Genomic DNA, 18,589 nt, shown 5'->3' on the forward strand with positions numbered 1-18,589 from the left:
GAGGATATCATGAAGAAGCCGCCAGGTTCATGCACCGACAGGTTCACTCCTTAAGTCATCGCTGTCAACGTCGACGTCGAGCTCCGCTTTCCTCATCTCCTCTTCGCGTGGGCTTCTCAGCACGTCCTGGACCAGGAAATTCCAGATCGCCTCGAAGTAGCCTGGCTCGGCAACGGTCGAATTGTGGTCCCCATCAGGGAATTCTTTCCAGACCTTCGCGGTGGGGCATTGATCGAACAGGGCCTTCATCATGGATGGTGGGACAATTTCATCCCGCAGACCAGAAAGAAACAGAACGGGAATTCCAGTATCTTGCACCTTGGCCAAGCTTTGTTCCGAGTCCCATCGCTGGTGACAGAGATATGAAAGGTATTTCGCTGCTGGCATGATCGACGGGATCAATTTGCGAATGGACAAGAAGGTATTCTCCAAGATGACTGCGGAAATGTCGCCAACTTGATAATTTGCCTGCAGCAGCTTGACGGCAAGGGCGCCACCCAGACTTTGGCCGTATAGGACAATGTTGGTCTTTCTCAGCTCTGTATGCTCGCGCACAAAGTCGAGGGCAGCCTGCCCATCGATGGACAGTCCCTCCTCGCTGGGTGTGCCAGTCGAAAACCCATAACCTCGATATTCGACCATGAAGACATGACAGCCCAGATTCTGGGAGAGGACCTTGCCAATGGGAAGGCGGTGGCCGATATTGCCAGCGTTCCCGTGAAAGGTCAACAATGTGATGTTCTTTCTCAACGAAGGATCGGAAGGACGCAAGAGGTAGGCATGGAGGGTTTCACCGTCCGGCGTGGGGATCCTGATGGTTTCGGCATCTTCAATGCCGTACTTTTCAGGACGGTCGACAATCGACCTTGAACCGGTAGGTAGATTTGCGGGGTAGATAATGTCATTCTGCTTGAAATAGAGGAGGCTGCTTCCGAGAGCGGCGAGGCCAGAGGTGGCGAAGACGGGTATGCGTAGCCAGGAGAGGTAGGAGGAGGTCATGGCGACGGTTTCATCAAGGCGCAGCTTGGTCAGGCTGTGATTCAACTGCGGGGGAAGATATGACTTTAGGACGGAGTACATCCAGCAAGGAAGCTGGTAGGAGACTAAGAATGACAAGCAAAAGTTTCTTGAAAAGGAGAGGCGACTATATACGTGCAAAACGAGAGATGTAGAGTGGATTTGTGTTCAGGACGAATCTTGGAGTTCTTGACCTGAATCAAGGCAGGTGTGATGTCTGGAGAGGTCGATGCCTTGTGGCACCGTCCCTGTTGTGTTTGGTGCCTAAGGGGTAATTTTGGCGAGCTTAACCGCCTGCGCCGCCAAGTGGCGTCTAATTAAGCCTGGATCCCCCAACCCTTCGCTTACCAGGTGCCTGGCTGCCAGTGGTGCAAGGGCAGAATAATTGCCGCCCGCAGCTAGGTTGATTGACCAGACGCGTTTGCTGGTTCTGCCTTCTGTCCAGGGCAGCTTCGCTATATATCCATTCGCAATCATCCTGCTCCCACAACACAACCACATACACCGCTTCAGGTCCCAACGCATACAGACGCCAATCTCATATATCTCTCCTCTACATCTTCGCAGTCATGATTGGCCCAGGCACCGGCATGCTTGGAGAGGATGGCATCCATGTCGACATGAACCACCTCAAGTCGGGAGAAGTCAACCTTGGTACATCTATCATGGCCATCAATTTCAAAGACGGGGTGATTCTTGGAGCAGACAGTCGGACAACGACAGGAGCATACATCGCGAACCGAGTCACAGACAAGCTCACCCAAGTACACGACACCATCTGGTGCTGCCGGTCAGGGTCTGCAGCCGACACTCAAGCCGTTGCCGATATTGTTCAATACCACCTCGGGATCTATGGCATCATGAACAACGAGTCCCCCACCACGCAGACTGCTGCTGCTCTGTTTCAGGAGTTGTGCTACGGGAACAAGGATCAACTAAGGTGAGATGACCGTGACGAGGGAAACTTCTGGCTAACTTGGTTGCAGTGCTGGCATCATTATTGCAGGCTACGATAAGCGAAACGGTGGACAAGTCTACTCAATACCTCTAGGCGGATCGTTGCACAAAGGACCATATGCCATCGCAGGCTCAGGGTCGACATACATCTACGGATACTGCGATGCACACTGGAAAGAAGCTATGACAGAAGAAGAAGGAATACAATTTGTCAAGGGAGCATTAAGAGAAGCTATCAAATGGGACGGCAGCTCGGGCGGTGTCATTCGAATGGTGGTTTTGACGGCCAAGGGTGCTCAGCGACATTTGTATCTTCCAGACCAGGACTATCGAGGACCAGGGAGAGACTGAGTCGAATAATAAAACGGGGTTGGGACGGCGTCTAAGGATCCTTTTTGGAGGTGCATATGCACAACGAGGGCAAACAAGCTCGATGAGCATCAGGCTCAAGGAGACAACTCTTCTTCGCCATTGTCATTACTTGTAGGACTCGGACATAGGCATGGGCGTGACGGGCAGCCACAATTGGGCGATCAAGGAAAGTCCCTGAGTGGCGATGGTCGTTAATTACTGTTCAGGCGCCTTTCTTCTGTGTATGCAGGATGATGCAAGCGTGTTTAGGTTCTTGTAGCCCGTCATGGTGGTGGTGGTGGTGCACAGGAGGGCGACGATGGCAAACATGTCACAAATGCTCCGCCCGTCTTCGGGTCTTTGCGTGCAGGCCAGCAGCTTCAACCACTGGGAAACTGCGCCTCGCGGCCTCAACCCAACCAAACCTAAACCCAAACCAACCCGATTCCCTCTTCGTTCGCCCATTTGTGTGCTTTCTCATTGCACTCTGTCTATCTCCATATCTTGCCTCTTGTATCCATCGTGTCGGCCGTCAAAGTCTAGAGGGATAGACGCGCCTGACTACACTGACCGCTTTTACCTCCAGCAGTGACTTGCGGCAATGTCTTTGGTAAGTGACAGCATGTTTTCTTTTCCCCCCACCCACCGCTTTGCTCGTGGGCTGCGACGGCTGCGAACCACACTGCACATGCTAGCTCTTCTGCCGACCGCCAACCTGATCGAACGCATGCCGAATGTCCACCACCACCGTAAAGGCCTGCCTCTGACCTCTGTCGGACGCTCTGGAGCACTGTATTACATCTTGTCCACCCCGCAATACGCATTGCTACAAGTTTGCGAACCACAATCACCTTATTGCGGACCTGTGCACCTACAAAGAGATACGGCGGAATCAGGCTGGGCAGTGCTAGGCTGAGACGAATGCCATCTGCAATGGGAATTTTGTTGGGTTGTTTGTACCTAGTCATCGACTAACAATCTCTGTCACAGACATCCTACGCCAAAGGTTGAGATGGGCTCGCTGGTGATTAGCCAAGTGGCGCCGGGACTCGGTCAGCATCCCTATCACCACATGATGGTGGACACCAATCCTCATCACGACGACTCCTCCAGAGGATACGATGCCTCCTCTGACCAGACACCTACAATCCACCAGCCTTCTGAAGATTCGTCGACCCCAGGGTCACAGCACGACGACCATGAGCCAGGCAGTGCTCACTCATCCTCTCCCCAGCATCAACACTCCTCCTACTACCCTCAAAATGTGAACCAACACTCACGCGGATTTGACCAGTCTGGTTTCCCGCTGACTAGCGACCCTCGAGTCGTCGTCGCCAATTCTCCTCCCTCCCCACGCTTGCAACCCACATATCGCTCGACCAGGTCATTAGGCGCGTCTGAAGCCAGCTCTCCTAGTAGGATAAAAGTGAGAGACTTGTCACATATCCGCAGTCTTGCGAGTGAGGAATATTTGAACCGACCCCGTCTGTCGGGACGCCCTTCCAGCTCCTTTTCGGATACGGGAAGGCAATATGAAATCAGTGCCATGCCTGTAACAGACATTATCGAAATGGTCGCAGGCCTTCTTACCAAGATCACCACCACCAACGATCGACAGCACGAACATCACCGCCCGATGCCTCTCACAGAGGAACAGAGTCATCTGAACCCACACGCTTCCTGTGTGCTAGCATTTCACGGCAAGAACGTCCCCGGGATAACGATCCTCAGTTATCTGAGTCGGATACACAAGTATTGTCCGACTACCTACGAGGTCTTCCTGAGTCTGCTGGTTTACTTTGATCGCATGACTGAGATGGTCAACCGAGGCCTTTTGGGGGACGTCGACAAGCGACCTGCCGATTCCCCGGCCACAGCACCAGAGTCATCTACGCCCACTCCGCGTTCACCGGTGCCCATGAATGTGGACAGTCCTCAAGAGCACCACGATATCAGCACCCCGCCCTCTCCATCGGACTCACGCCACCAATCCCAAACTCAGCATCCCTCCTCACCTCAATCCAGCATTCCGACCGACCTGTCGCAATTCTTCGTGGTTGATAGTTACAACATCCATCGCCTTGTAATTGCTGGTGTCACTTGCGCCAGTAAATTCTTTTCTGATGTATTTTACACGAATTCTCGATATGCAAAGGTACGTTTCACCGGTGAAAGAGCCACCGTCCCAATGGTAGCTCTAGACGCCTTTGCTCTTGAATCGAATGCTGACATATATTCCCTTCACAGGTCGGAGGACTTCCTCTGGCGGAACTGAACAACTTGGAGCTTCAATTCCTCCTTCTCAACGACTTTAGACTTTCTGTCCCGGTGGAGGAGCTCGAAGCTTACGGTACCATGCTGGTTGAGTTTTATGCTCGAGAATTGCTAGCCCAGCAACAGCTCGCTCAACAGCAGCAACAGCACCATCAAGCAGGCTCGGCTGTTCATTCTCCTGCCGCTGGTGTAGGAGATGGGATGTACATGCGCTCCCACGGAGATGAGATTGGGTCAACGCAGGAGTAAGCGGTGGCCTTCTACGTGACAGATGGCATTTTACCCCAGGGGAACGAGACAAAGCTTTGTTGATGACAGGATTGTGGAAGATATTCCAGACAACGGCCCGGCCTTTGTTTACGTTTACGAGATTGCGAGTCATGAACGGAGTCAATACCTATTAGACCAGATCTTTTGTGAGAGTGTTTTACTTGTGTATCTGAGTGGGGGAAGGGTGACTTCCTGAGCTCACGGTCGAGCTGAGGGATTCAAGGGCGTTGGCGAGTGGAGAGGCATTCTCATTCTCACTGACTTACATTGAGACGACCGAGACGAGATATTGCTGAATAGATGTGCGAACCGAGGTCGTAGAAACGTTTTTCCATTGTTGAGACAATGCTCCATGATTTGCCTTACTTTGTCGGGTCTGGCTGCTCAAGCCGGTTGCCGTTGATTTTGCGCTGCTCATCTCGTCCTCCCTGGACCACGAGGGCATCGTTGCTCTCTTTGTGGATTGGAAACCCGGGACTTTTGAAGCGTGTGTCCATTTCCCAGGAATACAAGATGGACGAGTGCTTTGCACTTAACTTAAGGAGATCGAAAGTCGAAGCTCGTTCTATCTCGCGTACTACAAAGCTCAACCATTTGCAATCTACAAGGTGACTCCTGGTGTCTGTAGAACTTGGCAGATGTTGTAACAACTTTTGGGATTCTACTTCTGTGTTTGTGGTATCTCGTATCTCGTCAAGCAACAGCGATGGCGAAGAGCGCTCTCGACTCTCCAGCCCCTGTCTGCAATGCTTTTCTTCGTATAGCACAGCAAACTTATAGCAAGTCCCTGACAAGAATGTGCCGCCTGGGTGTGTGTGTGTGAAAGCTTCGTAAGAATGCAAATGTCGAAAGAAAAATAGGCGTTTCGTCAGCAAACTCGGCTCGGCGTATCGTGTTGCGTCTTCAGCTGAGACGAGTGCTCGCCGACTGATTGCGGACGGGACGTGCCTCGCCAGGGTCTTTGCTCCCAGGCAAGTATGTTGCGTGATGTAGAGAGCCACCAACACCGCCAGTCATCAAACATCACATGTGTCCTTGTTCCCTGCCAGACATTTAACCCTACTCGTCCTCATGAACCACGGAACAAGAACTGCATGTCCTCTGGCGTCAGTTTGTCCAGTGCGACCTGGTCGTTGTTCACCGTTCCATTGATCATGTTGGCCTTCTTCTCCTGAAGCAACACCATTCGTGATTCGACCGAATCTTCGATACACAGCCGCGTGATGACGCAAGGTCGACGTTGGCCGATTCGATGGCACCGATCCGCAGATTGCCATTCGGCAGCAGGGTTCCACCATCTGTACGAGATCTAGTCAGCGGGAGGAGTCAAGGGAAAGGAAGTCAGCTGCGACTCACGGATCTACAATGTAAACTCTGCTGGCCTCGGTCAAGTTCAGGGCGACACCGCCTGCCTTGAGTGAGACGAGGAAGACCTCCACATCGACGTTGCTCATGAAGTGGTCGATCGTCTTCTGTCTCTGCGCGGGAGTCATGCTTCCATCCAACAAGACCGTGCTGAACCCCGACTTCTGCAACCGCCACTGAACGAGTTGCAACATGCTGGTGAATTGCGAAAACACAATCGACTTGTGCGTCTGTTTCTTGCTGCGGAGCTTGTACAGGTCATACACGAGCATCTCAATCTTTGTAGAGCTGGTCCAATCTTCCATCTTGATGCGGTTGATGATGGATGACTTCTTGACGTTGTCTTCATCCTGCTCGATTTCCGGCTGGTCCCAGTCTATCACCAAGGGGATGTGGCATCTCGGACAATCTGCGTCTTCCTCAGAACCTCCGTAGGCACTACCAGCGAAGGACTGGACGTATGACTTGGCACATTGACGACAGAATTCGTGATGGCACCGAGAACGGATGGCATCCTCCGCAGGCTCGTCGCAGACGCAGCAGACGAGAACATTCTGCCCGCCTTCTGCGTTCTTGCGCAAGATCAAATCAGGGTGGTTTGCGACTTGTCTCATTTGCATGATGAGACCAAAAATGTTGGCGTAGTTGTTCAACATGACACCCTGCGAGACGTATGTGTCGAATTTGCGTGTCGAGTTAGACATGATACTTTGGGAGAAGTCGCGTTCGATTTCTCCAAAGAACTCGTTGTGGATAACGATCTCTTTGGGTGGGAGCTCCATCGAGGAAGTGTGGTCTCGCTTCATCCGACGAAGCATGATGCGGTCGGTGATCAAACGCAACTTGTCCAGAGCATCCTTTCTGAGATTGTGATTGTCCGCCTGGGTGATCGGATTGAGAATCTCCTGGTTGAACACAGAGACGTGGTTAAAGCCACTGTGCTTGCATTTGACGCATCTCTTCGATTCATCCTGGGACCAGTGCAGTTCACGACAATCACATGTCTTGCAGAAATAACATGCGAATGGGTGAATCTCGAGGAACCGGAGGAGCGAGAAAAACTCGCCAATACGATTCTGAACAGGTGTGCCAGACAAGCACCATTTGTAGGTAGCTTTCAGAGCAAAGCAGGCTCTTGCCACGCCGGTGGTGCGCTGCTTGATGCTGTGGGCCTCGTCGAGGATCAATCGATGATATTTGATGGAGTGCAACACGCTGTCCTCTTTGACAATTCCATCACCTCGAGACCATCCCTTCTGCTCCTTTCGGTACATCGATTCCAGGCCAGAATAGGAGACCATGATGACATCGTACTTTTTCAGGTCCTTGACCGTGAGAAGCTTGCATTTCGGGTTGGCGGAAGAGTGATAAACCAGCACCTTCAGCTTTCCACTGGTGTATTCTTTGATCTCCGACTGCCATTGCATGAGGGCCACAGGAGGGACAACCACCAGGCTCGGAGCTTTCGCGGGATAGTCGGACATGATAAGACTGACAGCCTGGATGGTCTTTCCCATCCCCATCTCATCACCAAGCAAGCCCCCTTTCCACTGGGACTTTTCCTGTTTGATCATCCAGTCCAAGCCTTCAAGCTGGAAGGGCTTCAATTTACGACTGATCCCGGCCGGTTGTGGCGCTCGCACGGGCTTGATGACTGGGATCTTGGCCAGGTCCGTCCACATGGTCTTGATTTCTGGATGCGCCTTTTCCAAGCGTTTGCGTTCTCTCAATTGACGTCGCTTCGCAGGATCTGCCCAGAACATAATCTCGTCTTGGGTCATCTTTGTCCAATCGAGGGACGAACGACTGCCTCTAGCCCACGGTGGTTGAACTTCATCATCATCGTCATCGACCTCACTAACGTCTGCCGAGCCCCCTGACCCGGGTGGGAGGGTGAAATCGGACAATTCTGAATCGGCAGTCGAGGCCGCTGAGGAGAGCCCGGAACTGTCATTCAACGCCCCAACGGCAACGGTGGAAGAATTTTGATTACGGAGAGGCAGTTTGGCTCGACGCTGACGAGTGTTGGCGAGAGGGATTTCATCGTCATCATCGTCCGTCAGGTCGATGATGGATGACCTGGTACGACGGCGTTTGGACAGTGGTTCATCATCACTCTCCTCTGAATCTGCCACTACGTTGTACTCCTCTCTCTGCAGTTCTGCCGCGAGTTGTGCATCGGTGTCCTCGAAGTCCAAATCCGTTATTTCATTGATGTTTCGCTTTCGAGAAGAAGCAGTCCTCCCACGGAGAGAAAACTCGGAAGACTCAAGTTGCAAAGCCCTGGCAGTAGCTCCAACTTTCGCTTTTGACGTGCCTGGATCAGGGGTTGGGACAGTGCTGGTTCCTGGGGTCTCGTAATCAGGCGAGTCCATCGGATCGGCGATAGAAGAAGGGGCTGTTGACTCAGACAACCGGCCACGGCGTTTTGCAGGAGCAGAGTCATTATTGGAGACATAAACTCCTTGGAATGCGCCTTTTGAGGTAGAGGCAGTGACAGAGATATCGTCGTCGTCGGTGTCTGGGATCTCCTTGACTGCAGATGCAGAAGGTTTGCCTCGGCTTCGATTGATGGTTCGCTTAGAGGGTGCTCTGATGCGTGAAGGGGTCGACTTTTCAGTGGCGATTCTTGAGGCTGCGGGCATCGGTCAGTCGGTGGTCAATACGGCATTGTTTGAGAATATACTTACAAGGAGCCCTTGAAGAGGCCGCAGATCTTGTAGGACGACCACGAGGCCCCATGGTGGACGTTGAGGAGGAGAGCAATGGCAGAAGTCAACGGAAAGGGTGAGGCTTGATTGAATATTGCTCCAGAAAGAGATCGAGGCACAATCGATAAAGATCTAGATTTAGCGTGTTTTCTGCCTGGATTCCGGCGCGTGGGGACGCGTTAAGTGGTTTTCTCCAGACAAAAGCAGCATCTCAACGAAGTTTGGGGAGGTGGCTTTGTCTGATAAAGCGGCGGCGGCAGGGGCCCTAACTTGCCAAGCTGCACTTGTACAGAGTACCGGTTTGCCTGCAGTGATCCCTTTCATGTGACCACGGATCGCGTTTTCAATTCAACGCGCCTCCAACCGCGCTAAGTGGGAAAGCCCCTCACCACTTGCTGCTCGCTGATGCTTCTGCCTTGAGCAGTAAATGGATTTTTGTTCAAGGCTTGAAAGCTCCAAGCAGAATCTGCTGGTTTGACTTAGTTTGGGTTTCTCTTCCACTACTAACATCCTCCCACTTACCTTGTTCCCTAGAGTTGCTTAAACCGAGATTTGCCACCAATAGAACTTTTCACAATGTTCGTCGATGCCCCTGGATTAGCAGCCTCGTTTGTACTCGGTACTGACACTGAATATAGGGCGACTCGGCGTGCTGCTGCACTCAATCGTATCCGCGGACCCCAGTCTGCCCTCACAGACTTTCTTGCCTCCCACAATATCTCGGCTCACCAGATCCAACAGGATTACCAACAACGTCTTGCCAATGCGGAGCGAGAGGCGCGAGAAGGTACAGAAAATGCCGACGTGGAGCAAGAAGACGCCTCCGATGATGGCAGCGAGGATCCTGTCGAGCGCAAGAAGCGCAAGAGAAAACAAGAGATGGCTCTGATGAAGATCAAACAGAGCAAGGAGTTCAAGAAACGGAAAATGGAACGTGAAGTGGAGGAAGGCAGCGACTTCGAAATGGACGACGATGAAATCGCCAGAGCCATGATGGCCAAAGCAAAACCCTTACCCGGCCAACTTGACAACTGTGAGATATGTGAAAAGAGATTTACCGTCACACCTTACAGTAGGACTGGGCCCGACGGTGGTCTGTTGTGCACCAAATGCTCCAAGGAACTGAAAGAGGAGGAAAAGAAAGATGCTCAGGCAAAGAAAAAGAGAACTACTGTTCCCAGAGGTCGACGCCGACAGACAGAGAGCGATCGGATGATGGGAGACGTCAAACCAGGTGCCAAAAGCCTGGCCGACATGTGCGTTCGTAAGGTCGCCGATGTCGTCAACGATATTGAGGAATTTGGTGATATGCCCCAAAACCTGTTGGATCGGCTGAGCCAGATTTTCTCAAAACGGAGAGTCCTGACTCCTCGCATCCTCGAGCTCTTCCTTCGCCCTGATGTCGACCGTATTATCGTATATGATTGCGGTAAACTGGAGCAAGAAGATTTCCAGAAGATCTTTGCACTAATGCCACAAGTCGAGATTGTTAACTTGCGCTTTGCAGGCCAGCTGAAAGATGAACCACTTCTATATATGGCCGACAAATGTAAGAAGATTCGTCATCTCCAGCTCGGTGCGACAAACCTGGTCTCGGACAGCGCCTGGGTTGTACTCTTCAACTCACTTGGACCTCAGCTGGAAAGTCTCAAGCTATCGGAACTCAATGACTCATTGAGGGACGAAACAGTCGCGGTACTGACGGACAAATGCCAGAGACTCAAGAGACTCAAGTTGCGGTCTTGTTCTCACATGAGTGAGGTGTCGATCGACGCGCTCTGCTCTTTGCGAAGTCTCGAACACCTCACGCTTGGCAGCATCGCGCAGGAGACATCCTCAGAGATCCTGGTCAAACTCATCACCTCTCTCGGTGCCAATCTCCGAACTCTTTGTCTAGAAGACTTCCAAGAACTCGACGACAATGTCATTGAAGCCATCAGGGAGCACTGTCCGAACCTGTGCAAGTTGCGTATTCGAGGGAGCAGCATCTGCACGGACCGTGTCTTTGCCGACCTCTTTGGTAGCAACTGCCCCTTCCGTCCTCTGCTCTACGCCGACCTGTCCGACAACCGCGACATCGACAACACGAACCCTGAAGGTCCGCAAGACGAACCCATTGGCTTTGGCTCCCTCGCGTTCCCGGCGCTCATGGCCCATTCTGGTTCGCGTCTCGCAATTCTCAATCTCAAGGCTTGTCGTCACATCTCTCACTCTGCGCTCCTCGAAGTCTTCGACGGTGTCAAGCAGTATCCTTTTCTGAAAGACATTGACCTGTCCTTTGTCACACAGGTGGATGATGTGGTCATGACCGGCATATTCAGGAGTTGTCCTTCTCTGGCAAAGCTTGCCGTGTTTGCCTGCTTCAACGCCCGATCCACCATGATCCCGGCTGGAATCGCCGTGATCGGATTGCCGAACGCGAGTGCGAACATTGTTCAGGGAGACTTCATTGCGTAGGTGTAGTGTCCAGTGGTCATGCTTACATGCATCACAGAGCAGCGCGGGTCTCTACGCTGATGCTCTACGAGGTTATGATGAATGGACGATTGAGTTTCTGGACAGCAAGGTGAACTCGTGAGCTGTTTGTCTTCCATTAATGTGGTTAGACGGTCATGTAAAAAAAAAAGTCTTTGCATTGAGGAGCACATGTATATGATGCTCTGATCAGAATGTACAGTATTTACTGGCTGGCCAGACACTTGATTCACACCCAGACTCATCCCTCACATTGACTCTTTGTAGCACGACTTTCAAGCACACCGGTGTCCTCGTGCATTCCTGCCGATCATTCGCTTCAAAGCGTCTCAATGCCCTCCACCAACGCATCCAGGCTCCCACCTTCCACTTGCCTTTTGTGCCCGCTGTCCCTTGATCCTTGCACCAACGCCCTGGCAAGTCCCCCTAATTGTCGGTGTCTCGTTGCCTCTTCTAGCTCCCGACTTTTCTGTCGCGCGACATCAATCACACTCTCGCCCAAATTCGCCAGCCTTGCCACGTTCAGACCGTAGCTGCGGTGCGCCACACCTTCACCTACTTCGTAGAGAAAGGTGATGTTTTCGTCATTCGTCTCGGTGAAACGCATGTGGACGTTTTTGAGTTCTCCGTTCGAAAACCCATCCGCCATGCGGGCCAGCATCTGGTAATGGGTGATAAACAGTGTCAAACACTTCCGCTCTCTTACGAGGTAATCAAGCACGGACGCGGCAATTGCGACACCGTCATGCGTGCTCGTTCCTCTGCCCAGTTCATCCAGCACTACCAGACTGCGGTCGGTGGCGAGTTTCAGAATGTCACTTGTTTCGCTGAGTTCGACCATGAAGGTTGATTCACCGGACATCATGTTGTCAAAAGCCCCCATGCGGGTGAAGACCGCGTCTAGAATACCCAGTGTGGCGGACGTGGCCGGAACGAAAGAGCCGATTTGTGCCATGATGGCAATGAGGGCTACAGAACGGACATAGGAAGACTTGCCGCCCATATTGGGCCCTGTCACTAAGAGAGCCCGTGTCGAGTCTTGGGAGATGGAGATGTCATTGGGCACATAAGAATCCATGAGGAGTTGCTCAACCATAGGATGGCGGGCGCCTTGTACTTCGATTCGGGTGTCAGGTGTGAAGCTGGGACGTACGTAGCCTGGCTGGGATGCGATATTTGCCAAAGACAGTAGGCAGTCCAAGGTTGCCAGACTTTGGATTGTGTCGCGGAAAAGCTGATACTTTGTGCTGATGTCGGCTAGCAGATTCCTGAAAGCTTCATCACAAGCAGCCGCAAGAGACTCCTTGTGCTGGTCCCTCTCTCGCAGAAGCTTGACGATTTCTGGCGGATGAAACCGAGACACCTTCTTGGTGCCCGAAATCTTTGCCCAGGATGCTGGCACTTTCTTGATCGTGGGAGAGTTGTTTTCAACCTCGATCAGATAATCGATGCCTGCCACAGCCACGTAGTCGACTGGCTTTTTCTTGCCCAACTTCTCGGCGGCAGTTGATCGGAATTGGTCAAGGTCATGCTCAACGCCCGCGATGCCGAATTTGTGTTCCGAGATGGCCTCTGTCTCTGAAGCGTCCTGGAAGAAGGCGTACTTGTCGTCTGACTTGGCAGCTTGAAGATTGATCTTGTCCAGATATCCCACAACCTCTGTCAAGATGACGGGGAGAGAGACCATTGCAGAAGAGATCAAATCCGAGGCGAAGCCAGTAGATGCTGCGTCTGTCACATACGCGAATTCAGTTGCCAACATCTGTAGTGACTGAAGAACGTTCAATAACTCTGGTCGTGTACACTTGCCGTAGTAAATCCGAATAAGGCTCTTCTCCAAGTCGGTTCTAATCTTCGACAAGACACGTCTCAATTTTTCCGCCTGCGCGACTTTGTCAGGATTCAGTAGCTCTTCCACAGCGTTGAGTCGATCTTCAATGCTTTGTACATCTAGCAACGGCCGTCCGACCCACTTCCGTAGCAGCCTGCCGCCGAATTTGGTCTGCGTCCGATCCATCATCCAGTACAGACTACCTTTCGTGGAATGGTCTGTCTGATTCAAGTAGATCTCGAGACTCGTCAGGGTGTTGCCATTGAGCAGCATGTGTGATCGAGCGGAAAACGGCTGGAAATACTTGGCCAGCTGGAAGACATGCTCGAGACCATATTCAGATAAGTGTGTGATCATTGCAGAGAGGCAGACGGACACGTTTTCCGGCAGACCCATGATTTTATCAAAGATTTTCACCGCCTTGTCTGTATCTGATCGGGAGTCTTTGAGCCTTTCCGCATAAAAGGTTGATATGTGGCTGTGTGCTTGAGCTGCCATTGTCTTCTGCTTCGCGACTCGCTCAACCCGAATCTTGTCGCCGAAAACATTGGTCTTGCTGCCGGAAAGATGGACAACAAGCTTCTCAGTCGCTTTTGAGAGCTCACCCACGATGAGGAACTCACAGGGGGCAATGTGAAGCAGCCTCGTCTCGATTTCGCTCCGCATGAAACCGTCCTCAAAATCATCGTAAACAACATCGCCTGTGGCAGGTTGGACTGCTACCAGGCCGACGTGGACTTTTTCGTCGTTACCAAAGCCTTTGACGTTGACTTCTGTCATGCAAAGTAGAAATCCGGTCGACGCAGACTGTGGGGCAGGACTTCCTCGACTATCCTCTTCGATACCTTCGATGTCGTCGATATAAGTGCCCTTTGTGTACAGATTCGTGAGCTTCCTCACGAAAGGTGCATTTCTGTTGTCGCCAGCGGCTTTCAATGCTGCAGTCTCAAGTTGTCGGACAACACCAACTTTGTGACCGGCAGCAACTAACCTCTTGACATGCACATGCAGTCGATGAACTGGGATACTTGCAGAGGCAAAACGATCCAGGTGTGCCTCTGATGGATGTTCATCGTATCGATATTTCCCCGGTATACAAACGATGCTGAGTTCTTTGGCCGCAATTCTGGCGTCTTCGCCAAAGAAACGGAACTTGTAACCTACTTCGACCACAAGCAAGGTGTCCATGTGCGCTCTCTTGATCTCTATGACTTGTTTTTCCATCGGCGTCAACTTGTTGCCACCTTTCTTGGTTCGAGAAGTCGATTTCGGTGCCTCATCCACAGGCTCATCCTCTCCATCTTCATTTTCCTGGTCTGCTGTTTCATCTTCGAGCAGCCTGTTTCGCCGCTTGATTTCGGCGATGCTGTCTGGCCTTCCCAACTTCTTCACAAATCTCCGGTGTAGCTCATCTCTTCGTCTTTTTTCCGCACCGCTAACTTCCTCTGAATCCTGGTTTTCCTGCTGAAGGGACGAAGAATAGACGTATTTCGCTGTCCTGTTGGATGCTGGGGAATCAGTGGTGCCGAGAGTTTGTCCATTGGCAACAACAGGTCTCAGCGGTATAGCAGGTTCGTCTTCCACCTCTTCGATATGTCCCGTCTTGTCGTTATCCTCTCCGGCAGGTGTGATGCGGCGTCTCTTCGGTATTGGCAGTACCAGCCCATCATCTTCATCATCCTCTTCTGTGGCGATTTGCGGACGATCTTTAGGTGTGGGAGTTGAGGGAGGTCTTTTGAAGAAGGAAGATATCGTCTGCTGCTTCTTCTGTGCAGAAGCCATGGAGGGAAGGCCCACAATCCTGTCTGCAACGAAAAATCTATGGGTTGTTGAAAGTCTCTGTGGGCTGAGAACATCAAAGGCAAACCAGGCGTCATTCGAAGGAAGCCACGAATCCGCCAATGATGGTGCGAGATGAGACGCGTAACGCGACGCGTCTCCAAAAGGAACCTTTAAAGTGCCATCAGTATGGAGAGCCACTCCCTGCGAACAAAGATCATTAAACCGTCACACCGAAATGCATCTTTGCTCCATCCATCTACCTTGGTCTCTGGACACTTTCCACACACCTCGTTGTCGTCACGCAGGGAAGTTTCCACATGCAAGGTGATCCTCGCTTTGACGAAGGGCCAACTGCAATTGCAGAATCAACTCTACTCCGTCCAAGCCCGGCCTCTCTGCTGCCCACGAGCCTCCCTTCGACCTTCTCATTGCCGTCGTCGGGTATGATCTTTAGGTGTCTCGTGATGGGCTCAACGGTCCTTCACAATACATAAAGGTCAACCTTGTCACATACGATAAACATGAAACTGATCCACGGATTTATTACAGGGACGTTTCTCTTCACATTTTGAACGTCAAGGAACAAACGATACCCAGCCCTGTCGTTGACCCAGAGCTTGTCCACCCCGGCTATCATCCCTGCTGGACTACCCATGTGTCAATAATATTGTCAGTGTCGGGCTGATACAGCCACCGCATGTCGTCAAAGTTGTCAACACTACTCGCATCTACCACCCTCCCCTCGCGCACGAGCGTCTCTCTGTCCGCCAGAGGTAATCGCTGAACATTGGTCTTATTTGTTGCCCAGTCAAAGACCGCATCCACACGTGCCTGACGCAGGGATTGCCAGAACGCCAGTACAGTTTTGAGCTCCAGTCTCGGCCTCGACTTGAGCAGAAGCAGCAACCTCGTCAGAGCGTACACATCCTCCAAGGCCTGGTTCACACCCTGGCCGCTGCTCGGGGGCAATGCGTGAGCGGCATCGCCCATGATCAGGACTCTGCCAGCTTTTTCCGAATACCATTTCTTCAACGGTGCCATTCGCATGAAGGGCCACAGAAAGGTTGTATCGACATGTCGACAGACAGCGTCAATGATTCCTTTTGCCGTTGAGCTCTCCCATTTGTCTCGAGTGTTTGCGTAGAAATCACGCAAAAACTCTTTGTCCTGCGCAAGCGCTTCCCACTCCTCACGGCTACGGTCTTCCATCTTGACCTGCATTGCAACCATGACTATGCTTCCTTCTCGATCTTCGGGCATCAGGACCAATGCTCCCGGCTTCCCCTGAATCGTGCATGCGCGCTCGTAGTTCTCGTACGGCCACTCGACGGAGTTCCAGGGGATATGACTCAAGACGCCTGCAATCCCCGTGTACTCGGGGCCGGGATCGTCTGGATTGACATATTTCCTCACCGAGGAGTGAATCCCGTCGGCTCCGATCAACATCCCAACTGATTCAACCCGCCCGTCGACCTTGAAACTGACACCGCCTTCGTCTTCGTTCATTACACCTTCGAACCTGGCGCCCCAACACACCCTGACGCCTCGCTCCCTCACCATGCCCAGCATCGTTTCCACCAAGATCCGCCGCCATAACCGGTGGTTCTTGTACCCGTAGAGTGCCTCGTTGGTGATGAGTGTCTTTCGGGTCGTCTCGTCACGTTCGTTCTTGTACGTGCGATACTCCGAGAGCCAGCATCTCGACGAGATCCGTGCGAGGACGCCCAGGGAGTCGAGCACGCGCAGACCGTTGGGCGTGAGGACCACGCCGGATGAGTTGGCGGGGTCGGGGGTGTCGGCGTGGCGGAAGTCGTAGACGGTGATGTTGGAAGGGTCGGAGAGGTGGTGATGCAACAGGGACAGGGTGATGGAAAGGCCTGTCAGGCCGGCGCCAATTACGGCAATCGAAGAGCTGGGCGAGGGTGACGAGGGTGAGGTGGTCATTGTTTCTTGCTCTTCGTTGGATACAGCTTGCATGGTTGAGGAAATGGCATTTCCGTCGTTGACGACAACGAAATGCGGGGCAGTGGCTGGTGCCGACTTTGTATAGTTTTCTTACAAGCTCATTCACCCTGACCTTTCTTAATGGTTCATACATGTACCGCAAATGTGACCATGACTTCTCCCTCCCGCTCCAACTCGACTGCACCCACCTCTGCTACAGGAAAAGTGACGCTCCTCGTCCTCGGAGCCGGCTGGACGTGGCAATTTCTCGAGCCGCTCCTCAAACAAAAGGCCGACATTACATATGCGGCCACCACGACCGACGGGCGTGTAGGCACGATCCCGTTCAAATTCGACCAAGATTCGGACGACCTGGAGGACGCCGTCAAGCGGCTTCCACTCGCGGACTATGTCTTGATCACCTTCCCATTGAAGGGGAAAGGGCCGTCGAGGAAGCTGGTGAGCATGTACGCAGAGACACACGGGCAACACTGTGACCGCGCGACAAGTGACACGCCCGTGATGGTTGGTCGGCAAGGCGACGATGAACGGGACGCGCAGGCAGGCAGTACCACTACGACGACGACAACGATTACAGACACGAAATGGATCCAGCTCGGCAGCACGGGGATATGGACGTCTCCAAATTTCGTCGATGGCCACTCACCCATTGACCCGTCCAATGAGCGGGGAGCCGCGGAGTACGAGCTCACCTCGCTGGGCGGATGCGTGCTGAACCTCGCGGGTTTGTATGGCGCGCAGAGGCAGCCGGGCAACTGGATCGCGCGGGTGGCAAAGACCAAGGACCAGCTCGGCGAGAAAGGTGCGTTGCACCTGATCCACGGGTCGGACGTTGCAGGTGCGGTGGTCGGGGTCATCGAGGCAGATCGCGCCGAGACCGACAAGAACGCCAGCGGCGGGCAGTCGCCGACAACAGAGAAGCTGTTCGGCAGGCGATGGATCGTCGCCGACTGCGTGTGCTACGACTGGTGGAGCGTCGTGTGGGATTTCAGCGGGGACTCGAGCGAAGACAGTGACAGAGACGAGGAAGGCGCGGAACAACAGACGAAACTCGCAGAGAGAAGAAAGTATCGACGTTGGGTCATGGAGTTGATGCAGGACAAGGGCGTCAAGGCGCTGCCAAGGCCGCTCGACGCACTGGGTAGGAAGCTGGATGCTCGCGAGTTTTGGCAGGCCGTTGGCTTTCTCCCAGAGAGGACACTGAGGAGATGATTCAGGATCACGAAGCCAGAAAGGGAATTCACGTCCACGACAGGGAGGCTCCTACCTCACAGTGGCTGTTGACGGTTGCCACGACCAGCGTCGCTCTCTGTGCGTCACTCACGGCACTCCCTGTCACAGTTGATGAAATCGAATGGGAGACACAGATAAGTACGGAGCAGCTGCATTCACTCACAGACAAGAAGACGGGGCTGACCAAGAGGTTACAAGGTCACCTGTACACCTCAGATGATCATCGACAACAGAAAGAACAACCCCAGAAAGGCACAACGAACGAGGAAGGAATGATCCACAAAAAGACCTTTGATAATCACGAGCGAATCATGCCTCGTGATGCAGGGAAAAGCCCAATTTCTATCTGCGAGCCAAT

At 52.7% G+C, this 18,589-nt stretch overlaps 8 protein-coding genes across 8 annotated transcripts; 4 read left to right on the plus strand and 4 right to left on the minus strand.

The window, feature by feature from the left end:
• Positions 1-27: 27 nt before the first annotated feature.
• AYO20_07133 (hypothetical protein) lies at positions 28-999 on the minus strand (the record flags this gene model as incomplete). Its single annotated transcript, XM_022645420.1, has 1 exon — positions 28-999. The coding sequence occupies one exon, from the start codon at positions 997-999 to the stop codon at positions 28-30; it is 972 nt and encodes a 323-aa protein (XP_022498638.1).
• Positions 1,000-1,586: 587 nt separating this feature from the next.
• Positions 1,587-2,325, plus strand: AYO20_07134 (proteasome subunit beta type-1; the record flags this gene model as incomplete). The annotated part of the gene is made up of 2 exons (XM_022645421.1): positions 1,587-1,957; positions 2,004-2,325. 2 exons carry the CDS (start codon positions 1,587-1,589, stop codon positions 2,323-2,325), a joined length of 693 nt encoding a protein of 230 aa, XP_022498639.1.
• A 1,546-nt stretch (positions 2,326-3,871) lies between these two features.
• On the plus strand, positions 3,872-4,848 carry AYO20_07135 (hypothetical protein; the record flags this gene model as incomplete). The annotated part of the gene is made up of 2 exons (XM_022645422.1): positions 3,872-4,480; positions 4,573-4,848. The coding sequence occupies 2 exons, from the start codon at positions 3,872-3,874 to the stop codon at positions 4,846-4,848; spliced, it is 885 nt and encodes a 294-aa protein (XP_022498640.1).
• A 1,090-nt stretch (positions 4,849-5,938) lies between these two features.
• AYO20_07136 (hypothetical protein) lies at positions 5,939-8,976 on the minus strand (the record flags this gene model as incomplete). The annotated part of the gene is made up of 3 exons (XM_022645423.1): positions 5,939-6,167; positions 6,226-8,869; positions 8,925-8,976. 3 exons carry the CDS (start codon positions 8,974-8,976, stop codon positions 5,939-5,941), a joined length of 2,925 nt encoding a protein of 974 aa, XP_022498641.1.
• Positions 8,977-9,521: 545 nt separating this feature from the next.
• On the plus strand, positions 9,522-11,402 carry AYO20_07137 (hypothetical protein; the record flags this gene model as incomplete). Its single annotated transcript, XM_022645424.1, has 1 exon — positions 9,522-11,402. The coding sequence occupies one exon, from the start codon at positions 9,522-9,524 to the stop codon at positions 11,400-11,402; it is 1,881 nt and encodes a 626-aa protein (XP_022498642.1).
• A 337-nt stretch (positions 11,403-11,739) lies between these two features.
• On the minus strand, positions 11,740-15,033 carry AYO20_07138 (hypothetical protein; the record flags this gene model as incomplete). Its single annotated transcript, XM_022645425.1, has 1 exon — positions 11,740-15,033. One exon carries the CDS (start codon positions 15,031-15,033, stop codon positions 11,740-11,742), a length of 3,294 nt encoding a protein of 1,097 aa, XP_022498643.1.
• Positions 15,034-15,666: 633 nt separating this feature from the next.
• Positions 15,667-17,010, minus strand: AYO20_07139 (hypothetical protein; the record flags this gene model as incomplete). The annotated part of the gene is made up of 1 exon (XM_022645426.1): positions 15,667-17,010. The coding sequence occupies one exon, from the start codon at positions 17,008-17,010 to the stop codon at positions 15,667-15,669; it is 1,344 nt and encodes a 447-aa protein (XP_022498644.1).
• Positions 17,011-17,148: 138 nt separating this feature from the next.
• On the plus strand, positions 17,149-18,210 carry AYO20_07140 (hypothetical protein; the record flags this gene model as incomplete). The annotated part of the gene is made up of 1 exon (XM_022645427.1): positions 17,149-18,210. The coding sequence occupies one exon, from the start codon at positions 17,149-17,151 to the stop codon at positions 18,208-18,210; it is 1,062 nt and encodes a 353-aa protein (XP_022498645.1).
• Between the last annotated feature and the right edge of the window lie 379 nt (positions 18,211-18,589).

Source organism: Fonsecaea nubica, assembly GCF_001646965.1.
Source record: "Fonsecaea nubica strain CBS 269.64 chromosome Unknown Scaff48, whole genome shotgun sequence".
NCBI classification, from domain to species: domain Eukaryota; kingdom Fungi; phylum Ascomycota; class Eurotiomycetes; order Chaetothyriales; family Herpotrichiellaceae; genus Fonsecaea; species Fonsecaea nubica.